We start from the raw sequence: 13,155 nt of genomic DNA on the forward strand, positions 1-13,155 counted from the left end.
TGCTGCATTAACTGACACACAGAGAATGTTTATTCAGGAAGACCAAGTAGGTGCTAAAGGAATACAGGGCAATGACAAAGAAATTGTTGTATTCTGGACAGAAAAAGATAACCTATTTGCGTGGTTATCTGAAACAGAATTCTGCAATTAGCAAAGACAAGAGGTAGCAGAACATCAGTTGGCATAAGATTTAAGGACTTATTTCCCATTCATTTAACTAAATATTAGAAACTCCTCAAGGACATCTACCTATTCACTATTAACTATCTCAAATTCTTGTCCTTTCCTTTTATAAATCTAAGCAGCCAAATGAGAAGATAATTCATGCACCATGTTTCCCTTCTATCCAAGGTTTCCATTTTTCTTAACTAAAACTTACACCCTGTGAGGACTTTTTTTCCTGTTAGTCTTGGTCTGAGTCATTTTGGAGCCTTCTGCCTCCTAGACACCTGCAAACAGCAAGACATTTTGTACATTTTTGCAAGTGTTTCCCTTCACTGAATTCAAGACAACAGGCTGAATGGGTAGGAACTTCTGTAAGATTATAGAAATACTCACACAGGACTGGCAGAAGTACCTGCGTGCTTAGTTCAGAGACTGCATCTCCCAGCTTAGGATAATCCTGTGAATTTTTTAATAAGATGTGTTCTAAGGAGGGAAAAAAGACAAATCTTGCTTGGTTGGCAATGCTTAGTCTTCCATATGTGCTATTTTTGATCTCTGATTTAAAGAGGATAACATTACTGCTTTAGATGCCTGCTTAAATGAGGAATGGAGTAAACCAAAATAGTTTAGAAACTTCCAACAGACTTACATCTATTTGCACAGAGGTAACTATAGGAAGTACTGGTGAGTAACAAACACATCACAGAAATTAAAATAAATTAAAAAAACAGACTCAAAACCAATAAGGAGCTAAATTCAGTGCATAGTTTATTTTCAACAAACTAACTAACCAGCTCCAACTGTAATTACATCTGATAAACCAGAAAGAAAGAAAATGAAATTAGGAGTTCCTAATCCCATGACAGAAAGTTCAATAGGGCAGTAAATTCTTAAAATTAAGACCAATTGCAATGAATATGCCTATACTTTATTTAAATAAATAAACTATTTTCTCTGTATAAAAGTTGGAAAGGCTTAAGTTGATTAAAACAAAAGCCACAGACATAGCGTATAAGAAAAGTGGTGTCAAAGAACAATGTCCAGATGAAATTTTGAATCTGCTGCATAGAAAATCATCCACCCGCACTTAGCTGAGTCAGGAGAGAAAGGAAGCAGACACAGCTACTTATTTCTACTGAGAGTTCTTTGCTTTTCAGCATGCTCCACAATTTTTTCTTCTACATAAAGTCCCTTTCGCTTTCTTACTGCATTCATGTACTTGCGGGCCTGGTTCTCTGAGTCTGCCTTTTCCCCAAAGTGCAAGTATTCTTCCTCAGTGGTTGGTACCCAGAATGGGTCACTCGAAATGATCTATAAAAAAAGGAAAACAAAAAAACAAAAAAGGTAAAGTAGTACAAAGCTTTATTAGTACATTTCTGGTAATCAGTCTCTGAAGCAGAGAAATACGAAGGCAGAGTAGATAAAGAGTTTTCTGGAAAGCCTGCAGTTAGCTATTTAAGGAGAAAACAAGAGTTCAGATACACTATGTTACACTTGTGACAAGAAGCCCACAATAGCTTGCCACTCAGCTGCATTTATCTGCATACTAATTTTATTTTAAAGCAAATTTAATTGTCAGTCAGCAAACAATGTCAAATAACATTCAGAAAATTCTCAGTTTTCGAGAAGGAATTCCTTATTTAGAATATTATCTCACTATGATTTTATTAGAACTTACAGGAACTGAAGGTTTCTGCTCATTTCTGTGCCCTATGCTCTTCAATCCCTCTGAGTTGGACAGATGGTTTAAAATAATTGTTTCTGGTGCTAACAAATTTAGTAGAGCTGTTCTTGCAGTTTATTATCCTAAGGGCCATCCTCCAGAAGAGATTTCATAAGTAACATGATCAGAGAATAACTGGGCATGTCTTTGTCCCAAGCTTATCCTATATACCCTATACTTCTCAGACTGCCACAGAGAATATTTCAAAGATGCAGTTACCTTACAAAGTCTTAAAATTTCCCCCATTTCATCCTGCACAGCAAAGCTACAACATTTTTAACTCCCCAAGAAAGTCTGAAGAGATATTTAGTCTTTACCTTTGGACTAGATTTCACACAAATTCCAGGCTTAGTATTCAACTAAGTAGCCAAAGATAACAATTCATTCTGTTTCTATTAGTGACCTACAGTACTTAATAAGTTTTCGTTTTCCAAATAAATGTTTTAAGACCTAAAGAAAAGGTAGGACTTCCTCCACCAATTCTCAGCTCCTAAGAATCCACCTCAGTGGCATCAGAAATTATTCCTAAATTATTAAGACTGACCACCAGGTCTTGAGCTCACATAACGTGTATGTGTAATCAAATCTATGAAGTGCTCCCTAGTGAACTGATGTCTGGGTGACCAACCAAAATTGTATATGGTTATAGTCTTGAGATTTAACTTTCCTTCCCATTAGTGGAAAATTCACCATAAAACAGAATAAAAAAACCCAAAACTGTATCATGGAGCTTGGTGAAAAATAACCAGATCACCTTCTAAGAATGCTAAAAAACCATGAACAATAGGAAGGGATAAAACGGATCATATTACCTTACTCAGGTTCTGTTGCAAATTTCAAAAAACTCATTTAAGCAACTGCAGATTTCCTCACAAAATGCAGTTACAGGTAATATATTTATACTAAAAAGACCAAAGGTAATATTGTATCAATTTCTTAAACAAAATCCGCATGGAAAAAAGAGTGCAGACAAGTATTAGTTATTGTAAGAATTACGATAGCTATGACAATACTTGAGGACATTGCTCTATCATTTTTGAAATATGTAATATTAGCACAAACATTAGTAACTGACAAGAAGGGAACAAACTTCCCTCAATCACAAATTTCACCTTAGTGTTATGAACCTTTTCTAGTGCTATAAATTTTTTCTCCTGACAATTACTGGCCACAAGGTATTTCAAACTAAGCAATATTTCTTAAAACTTAAGTTACACAAACTAGTGAGCATAGGAATTAAAAAATGATGGCTTAAGAGAAACAGTATTTTCTCAGGAACATCAATGATTGTGAAGTCCTAATTTACTACCTCATCTTAAATAACACCTAACTCAATCAAACAAATCACACTTTATGGTGCATCAGGAAAATGACAACAGCAGGAAGTGGCTATTTTGTATTAGGTACCATCATAGGTTCAATGCTGCAAAACAGTATGTAAACTCCCTAAACAACAAAAACAATTTTCCTTTGTTACAGTGAAGTATATGCACAGCCCTGGTAACTGACAGTGACATCAAATCTCAATCATTTAGGTAGGAAATGAGTATACATAGCGTTGTCTGGCTGAAAACCAAAAGCAAGCAGAGCTCAGAAATAAACAGTATGAAACTTAGCTTTCCAAATGTTTTTATATTACAGGACTGTCTAGCCATAGAAGAATCTGCCTGAGTCATACACATTCTGATGTCTTATACAGGCATTTATAAACAGTACCTAGAAACTTAAAGATGATTCCTTGACAGTTTACATCAATAAAAAGAATGGTCCCTGCTTTTGGAGAGTTTGAAAGTTTTACCACTATTCACTAGAAATAAAGAAAAGGTGCAGTAAAGACTACTGTGTTTTTTCCAACTTTTGGGCAAAAAAAATGCATGTTGATTTGATGAAGTTGTAGTGATGTTCATACTGAGCATCTTAATGATGTAGAAACACCAGGGACTTCCCTCATCATGGCGAGCTCAAAGATCTGAACAAACATTTTCAAAGTCCAAGAACACACGAGTAAGAAAAGGTGATTCATGCTCCATGGACTTGCTCCAGACTGTACTGCTGAGGGAGAACACAGAGCTTCAAACTACAATAACTTAAAAGACTGTTATTATCCCCTTTGATGATTTTTTTCTTACATTAGCAAGAAATATAACACCCAGAAGTTATGCCCAGAAAGGAACAGTGAAACAGTGGTTTTTGAAGAATGAATACAACAGGAGTCCAAAAGTATACAAAATTGAACTTAGAGGTCTAATCAACATGTAAATATTTAGCTACTGTAGTGAGGGATGCTTAGAGAAAATACCCAGGTTTGATAGTGTTTCTTTCAATAATTTATGACAGACTTGTTCTACTAATGTTAACTGAAGTTTCACACTTTTCCCACTGACAATACTACTTTATACCTCAATAGGGATGCCTAGCTCTCAGGAATAACAGGAGGCTCAAGTGTGTGCACTATTGAGTACTTAACTAGCCAGCAAAGGTAAACCTGCAAACTTACTGCAGCACGGAGCTACAGAATCCTGAGTGAAACTTGTACTGCTACGTGATGCAGAGCAGCGCTGTAAAGAGACAAATTCGGTTTCAAAAACCAACTCAGGAGCTAGCTTTGCTTCTCACCCTCAGGTGCTACAGACTGCTTCTAGAGTAAGTGTGATGGTATCTGAAAACAGGTCCTGTTAGAGGACCATGCCTATCTGTATGGTGTATATGGACTGCAAAAGATGAGGTTAATTAGAACACACTATTTGTACTACCACATGATAAGTAATGAGAAAGAGGAAGCCAGATCTACTGAGTCAGCTGCAGCTTGGGGCACCTAGCTGTTCACCTTCTTTAAGAACCCAACAAAGAGCCTTCTTAATGTAGCCCTAATATAACTACACAGAGGTGTTACTGACACAGTAATACAAAAAAAGTAGGAAGTTTTGTTTTTACAAGTGAAGGTGAGGGCATGGACTAGACTCCCTCTTATATTCACACCACATTAATGAATCACAGCAAATACATATAGCAGGTGGCATCCATCATTCCCCATACTCTGTTAATACACTACAAGCAAGCAAAAGGAAAAAAAGAAAAAGGTTTCCGTGTAATGCTCCAAAAGCATTGTCATCAATTTGCTTACAATAGCAGCTGTCAGAATGGTGGGTCTGGGTTTCCTGGAATCAGAGCTGAGGAGCTTTTTAGTCCCTGAGCTATTGTTTGTATTCATGGGAACTGGATAGGGATGACTCTGGAATCTGTGACTGAAATTGAGTTTTTGTCTGGATAAAGTCCTAAATGATTAATTAAATTCTAAATGGACCGATCCTTCTGGAACATGATGTAGCCATTTAACAGAGGTAATTTGCTGTGGATCCTGGAAGATCCACAGGATCAAAGTAGAGAAGAAATCCACAAATATTATTCCATGCTGCATGTCACTTTTAATTTTAAATTATTTAGATGTTTCTACATACTACTTTTTCAGTACAAAACTAAAACATATAGCCTAAGAATAATTTTTAAAATAGCAATGTGATGGTATCTTAACAATGCTTTTTCAGAAAGTTACACTCCTAAACAAAAAAAATTCAATCAAAACAAAACTGGAAAGTCAAACCAGCATGCCTTTCATAGCTGAAACATCAAGTAATTCAGATAATTTTCTGCAAAGGTCTTCAGTTTGCCTTTCTCTCAGTCTGCCTGTGTGCCATGTGTGTCTGGGAACCACTGAGCAGGGCATGACAAGAAAATTATCACAGCAAAACTGTTTATACCTCAAGTATAAGAGACAAAAGATGTCAAGAAAAACCAATGTTGAGAGAAAAACACTGTAAACCCAGTGATGTGATGGTATTATCGCACTATGGGAAACTATATTTTAAAATAACACCACACTGCATATGATTTAGTAACTAGAAAATTCAACATTTCTTCAGGAATTTTTGCTAGAACTTGGGAATTTTTCTTTTTAACAGCATGAACTAGCCACTGGCCTATGTTTATTTATTATTCAACACCAGAATAACCTGATGGGGACAATCACAGCTTTAACAGCAAACAGCCCAGAACAAACACATGCTTAGGCCTCCAAAGTGTGCACATCAAAGCAGCAAGAGAGCTTACTGCTCCCTAGTTAACACAACCAAGTATTTCAACACCACAACTGCAAGGCTCTTCCGAAAACAGTTTATCTTAAAAGAAGTGAATTATAAACTAAGGTTTGTGTAGTGGATCACTAGACTAGCATTTACTCTATTAGAGAGCAAGTATTTTCTCTAAGTGCAGCCATATAAAATGCAATACAGTAAAATGAATTACTGAACAGCCGCTGATACAGTTCTTAAATCTGTTATTGCAAATGCAATTCTTCAGTGATGGAAATGTTCCTTAATAGTATTGTTTAACAGTATTCTCATTGATTTACTTTATAGAAGTCCTGGATGATAATTTGCTTAAAGTATGACTATCAGCAAATCACTAGAATTCCATTGCACTTAAAAAAAGTCAAACAGATGCTGAAGAGTGTTGCACTGCTCATTGCAGAACTATGAGCCCACTCTAGGTATAAATAAAATACTGTTCATAATGAAGGCAGCTGGGAGTAGGTATTTCAAGGGAAGTGAGCAGATTACTTCAAATACTGGAAGTGCAAGGATATTCTTTAGAGAAAGAAATCATTCTAAAGCAAGATATTTCATTAAATATTGCAACTGCTCAAACCAACACACCCAAACAATAAAGTCTCATAGGACTTGTTTAGTAACAGCATGCAGAATAGCACAGGCAAAACAGCTGTCATTTTCTTTTAGCCTAACAACCTATACATTAATTATTCAAACAATAAGTGCCTGTATCATTATCAGAGACAAATCTGAATACCTGTAAGAATCCATAAAAGCACAAATACTGTGAGCATACTATGTTAATACTGGAAGACAATAGAGCATGTACTAAATTCTGCAAATGAATATGTAAGCTAATCAAACTTTCCAGTAAGGTTTGAGTTAGAACAGACCACTTCCAATACGAGAGGACTCAGAATTTTAAGCCTTAATTTGAGGATGATTTATTATTTGCATTTCAGTGGCACCCAGATGGCTTCAATAGTGATCTGGATCCCATTGTCCAGTGTATTTCACAAAATGATAGTACAAAATAGTCTCTCTGCCTAAGGCAGCCTAATTATGCAAAACAAGGTTGAGAGAAGCATCAAAAGCAAACAGAAGGGATCTGCCTAGTTCATCCAAAAGGTCAGGCAGATCTAGGAACACAGCCATGTTCCTCGTAGCATTTCCCCTACTGGTCCTTACTGCCTGGTGAGGACAAAAAATTTCTTTCTAGCCAAATACCATCAGCGTAGAAAATGCTTTAGTTGGACCATGAATAGAAAGAGCAGTCTTACACTATCCAATGAAGATTTTAAGTCCAGCAAGCAACATTATGGCCTTTGTGAACTGCTTTGTAAGAAATCCAATGTACCACTAAAATTCAGTGTGACTGAATACCACAAGGAGCTCTTAGCAAGCCAGGAAAAACATTACGCCAGAAGCTGTTTGAAAAAAAAAAGAGGTAATTCAAAAGAACTATTATGCACAGTTTCAAAGATGATACAGGCTTCAGTATATCAGAATCCTTTCTACCTTAGAAAAATTGATGCTAGAAAGACATTCATAGTTCAAATGGTGTTCATCACTTAGTAATGACGTAAACTACACAACTAAAAGGGTACAGCTGATATACACATTTTCCATGTCTGAAGCAGCCCTATGAAATGGAAATTACCTCTACCTTTCAGGCAAAATGGCAGAACTTTGCAGAGGTTTAGGTGAAATGTGACCTTGAAAAACTGTTACCTGCCGGGTTTTCAGTAATATGCTGGGTAATGCTGTAAAAGTGCTTCTGCACTAAGCATAACCAAATGTACAACACTATTTAGATACTGGCAGTGTGCTTCCTGAACAGAGGACACTGAGCAGGGTACCCAGTAGGGCTGAGGTCAGATGGAATGAGTGGGCTTTAGACAGTGTCTCATACATTTTTGGGATGTGGAGTAGGGGCAGGGAGGAGACAACAACCTCAGGAGTATATAAAGCATAATTTCTTGACTATACTCCTCCTGTGACCTCAGATCCAGAAAGACCCATTATTTCACTAAGTCCTTCCTTGAGTATCACATATGGTGTAATGCAATGTACCCATGTGACTGGCTAATTCCTACGTTTAACCCAAGCAGCTACAGAGTCAAGTCAAGAAAGAACTGGCAGCATTGCAGCACACTACTGCCCAACACATACCACACTAACACCTGTATGCATAGGCAGTTTTCCAAATCATTCCTTACTTCCATCTGAAAGAAAATATAGATTCTAGAGCAGTTGCATGATGACATTTGACAACTTCAATAGCCATCTCCACATGAAAAATTGCTTTCCATTAATGCCAGTAAAACAGCATGATGTTAGTGTATGACAAGGAGCTGCCATAACTTAAAATGTAGAGCAGCCTGAATGCCATTTTTAAGTGATTTCTGTACCACAGCATTGAAATACAATATTCAGTTAAAAAATAGGTACACCCTTGTTTCTAATTTTGCTAATCTGCTTTCAGAGCAGCCAGGATCTTAGCCTGCCCTTGAAAGATACCACAACTTAAAATCTCAAGGAAAGATTCAACAAGTCTGTCTGTCATGTTGCTGTTTAACCAATTGTAGGGTCTTACTGGTTCTATTTGGTGAGCCCCCCTTCATAATAGGTATGCTATTATTCTTTTGTAGGCCTTTACAAGCCCCAAATATTTCACACTCAGAAAGGGAGAGAATATTCTCTCTGCAGGTTCAGCCTCTTCATTTTGCTGCAGCCATTCCATTAGGGTGGAAAGCAGATATCACTTCCTTTTCTGCTTAGGAGTACTAATTGACTGTGGGAAGCACTGAGCACCTGAAACACTTCCACAAAACATCATCCTGGGGGTGAGGATTAAGCAGCAGAGGGTGGGAGAAGAAATATCTGTATTAGCTAAAGAATTTTACTGAAGCACCTACACATGTATGTTCTCGAAATAAAACAAGTTACAGTTATTTTGTTAAAACACAAATACTTTGTGTACCAGATTGCCTGTTTTATAAATAGCTAATCTCAATGCCACATCCTGAAAGCAAAAAAAAAAAAAAAAAAAAACCAACTAATTTTCATCCTCCCATTTTACCAATTGTTTGAGTACACTGCAGGCAAATGGTGGCTTCACAGAATGCTGCCACTATGCATCACTACAGATCAACTCATTAAATAAACACCATATATCTCCTTCTAAAGATAAAGGGGATACAGAATAAATTTCAGTCAAACATTAGATGTTTAACCTACAGAGATATATTAGGAGCATAGATTCCCTACAGGGAAAATGAGCATTCAAAAGCATTTTATAATTCAGAGATCCCATACACCATATATATGGGGACAGCCAAGGGCTTAAAATGCCTGAAGTCAGATATGAGAACTCTTCTTCCAATAAATATTTTAATATTGAACTTTTACACATTTAGTTATAAACTCATACAAATTTATTTTGGCTCGAGAACATCATCCTTGTTAGTGTCCCAACCAACAGATGAGCTTAAGCCTTGACTTCAGTCTGTAGCTAAAAACAGGAAGAAAGAAAACGAGACATGTGGCTCTACTGTTGCATTTTTTCCTATTACTTAAGAAACACGTATTAAGAGGGAAAATTAAAGCCACATCACTACCACTTCTATTTACTACTTTAATTAGCTTCAGATGTCCTGGCCAATACAAATAGCCTTTCATATTTGAAAGGTTCAAGGTTACTGCCAGAATTCATTTACATGCTTAAACTGTCACTGGCACAATGATGTATATGAAGTTACAGTTCAAACCTAGTATAGATTCACAGATTCTCGGAGTCTCTCCCACCACCTTAGTCTGCTTGCTATTTAATGCAAGCTTAACGATCTCACCCGGCAACTCCTCTATTAAGCTCTCATCTTCTGAGTTGCAAAATGACTTACACTTCAAACAGAAGAGATTAAAATTCAGAATATAAAAATTCCAGATTCAGAATGCCTCACCACTTCCTACATTCAGCCTATCTCTTACCATCTCTTGCCTCGAGCCCTAAGGCACATACTAGGCACTATTCTACTTGGAAGGCATACTGAAGAACAATTCAGATTAAGCATGTGTTTATAGTTCAACAATGCTCCACCAAGAATACACCTGTGTCCAATAGTCAATCATTATGCAATTTAAAAGATATGAGTTAACAAGAATACTACAGATTTCACAACTTTAAAACTAGTAGATGTCTTTTAACAATTTCTGCACTTGCTGAAAATTCAACTAGCATCTGAACAGAGCCACATGCATTTTTTTTCTACTAGAACACCTTTCTCAAGCGAGCTCCATTACTCTGAGCATTCTGCAATCGCAAATATCTTGTTCAAATAACCTTATGATTAAGATAAAATGACACAACTGAGTGAAAGATGTAACTGCAAAGAATCAAGGGAGAACAAAGTGAACAGGCTCAGGCAAAAGCACACACTAATTGAAAATGCATTATTAATTCAAGGATTTAAGAAAAAAAGCCACCCCAAAACAAACAAACAAACAAAAAAAACAAACAAAGGAGTTTAATTATTATCCCAAAGTTATATATTTTAAACTAAGAATTCAGAAGAAAGTTTACACTGAAATCTAAGAAAATATGGCCAAGTAAACACAATACACTTAACATCTGCTTTGGGATATCATAAAGGAAAACACTTGGCTAACTTTTAAAACTAATTTATTTAAACTGGGACCAAACTAAAAGCTCCAGTTAATGTTATTCTGGTGCTGTCCTCTACAGGCATGACAGCATGACAGAAGAAATTAATAAAAAAGGAGTACCTAACAAGATAGAACATTGCTCCTTCCCCTGGGGCTGAAGGAATTTGAACTATACAAAATACATTCATTAACTGGAAAAAAAAAATGGTAACTTCACTTCCAGAGAGACCAAAATTACTTCATTTAAATGTAGGCTCTACCACTGGCCTGCCTGTGCTTATAGTCTAGAAATTACATTAATGAAATATAAGAATAATAAAAAAAAATAATTCAAATCTCACTTCTTTAAACATACTTTATGCATGTGGTTTCCATGAGATTGTGTTTAAGTTTAAAAAATACCAAATGTGTCTGTTTCACTATCTGTTAAATGGCGATAGCAACATATTCGAAGGTGTCTGTGCAGAGAAATACAAGTCCCAGGTACTCAGTTAATATGCTGAGCACACTGAGAAAACATCACTAACAAAGAATCAATTCAGAATGTCATGGGAAGGGTGTGGATAGTGTGAGGTTAAAGCAGCAACCATACACTTGGTAACATAGGAAATGGAAAACAAAACCAAGTAGCTACCACATTTCTTCTCCATTTCTAGCACTAAGGACAAAATAGTACAATATTACACAGAGTTCACATCACATTGCCTTACACAATGATACATTAAATAACTGGATTCAAATAAAATGTTGATGTTTGTCATGTATATATTTGTAAGAATTCATCAGTAATGTAGCTATGTCAAAATCATGCCTAATACCTGATGAAACCTGACAGCATTTTTATTTATTTGTGGGTTTTGTTTTCAGCAGAATGCAGAGAGAAAAAGAAACAGAGAAATGCTCTACAGATTACTCATGTGATTTGAGACACAAAACCTTTTTTTGTCCTGGCTTCTCTGTCATACCACCACTAGAGATTCTGAAAACTGTATTTATTTAGCAATTCTGCTGATGATGTGAGAGTAGCATGCACTCCCTCTGCCATCACTGCACAGAGCCAACATTGCTAGTAGCTTACTAAAAGGCTTATTTTGTCACAAAAATATGTGAGCATGACTTTCAATGTGACAAAAACCAATCAATCCTCCCCACTGACAGATTTGTCAGGTGGAAAGGTGACTGGCTTACACTGTAATTTTTCCTGCTACCACTGAATTTTAACATACTCTCTCCATAGGGTCAGTTTTAGACAAGGTTGCCAGTTGTTCATATCTCCCTCTCCTATACATATGTATAATTAAGTGTAAACATTTTCCTAAGTGGAAATCATCACATCTGATAGAATGAACACACACCCCAATGTTTGGGGATAGTAGGGAAGGTCAGGATTATGGTTAGTTTTGGACCACAGTAGCCACAAATACTAAAGAAACTGGCACAAAACAATGATTAGCTGGAATTAACACCTTTCTGACTGACACTCCTTTAGGGGCACTGATATCAGAGGCCATTCAGACAAAAGACCAGTTAAGCCACAAAACCTCACCAGCTGCACTTCAGATAACAATAACTAAAACTTATCAGACATGTAATCCTACATACAGTCTGCAATACCTAACATGTTAGCGGCTTACACCTAGACCACTACACTCAAAAGGATGTTGCTTTATCTATTTTTTCGTGCATACACCATCTATAGAGGGTTGCCCTTTCTTGTTTTCTTTTGCTTTTCATTCAGTGGAGCTCTGTTTTCCCTTCAGTTGTTCTCTGTGAAGACTTAGTTACAAGATCACATGAATCGGTATTGAGGGAGAAAAGGTAAAACCTGCTCCACTACACTTCCTACCACCATTATTTTCTAACACCAGTAAGGCACCACTGCCAAGGAAGACATAATGTACTTTTCCAAGTCTACTATTTCAAGGATAGCCAACTCTTTTGATTACACATTACCCTGCTGGTTTGCTGAGATCCTCCTTTTCCGTTAGCATCTCCAGAAGCAGTCACAACAATTACTAACAATTCAGATTGTTACAGATTATTACTGACATACAGAGCTAGTGAAGTATTTAACAGATACTACCTATTAGGACAACTTAGCTACAGGAAATGAATAATCCCCACCATGTGAAAAAACAGTGCATACTTCAGAGAGAAACAGCAGTAAACTGGCCACAGCTGGCAACGACAGAGTATTAGTGGCTTCAAAAATCTGTAGCTGTTACTACTCAAAAACTTCATGTTTGAAGTCACAAAATAAATCAGAAGATGAAACAAAAATCAAAGACTCTGTAACCCGTTTACAAAAGTTTCAATGGTCTTAACATCAAATAAAGGAATACCTGACTAAAAACCACAACTAACAAAAAACCTAACAAACAACAAAACCTCCACCCCACAACAAAACAGAAAACCTGAGACTTATTTAAAAGAATTCATGTGGAACACTTACACCCACTGACTCTGTCCTTGAATCTATTTTCAGCTCCTTCACTG

General features: G+C 36.6%; 1 protein-coding gene across 1 annotated transcript in view; it reads right to left on the reverse strand.

Moving 5' to 3' along the window:
• Positions 1-910: 910 nt before the first annotated feature.
• EFL1 (elongation factor like GTPase 1) overlaps positions 911-13,155 on the reverse strand; it is a 76,394-nt gene continuing 64,149 nt past the window's right edge. The window contains exon 20 of the mRNA XM_005148732.3: positions 911-1,476. Within this exon, the coding sequence (XP_005148789.2) occupies positions 1,288-1,476 (189 nt within the window). The 3' untranslated portion in view covers positions 911-1,287. The remainder of the gene's footprint in view (positions 1,477-13,155) is intronic.

The sequence above is a fragment of the Melopsittacus undulatus genome, chromosome 9 (genome assembly GCF_012275295.1).
Source record: "Melopsittacus undulatus isolate bMelUnd1 chromosome 9, bMelUnd1.mat.Z, whole genome shotgun sequence".
Classification (NCBI taxonomy): Eukaryota; Metazoa; Chordata; class Aves; order Psittaciformes; family Psittaculidae; genus Melopsittacus; species Melopsittacus undulatus.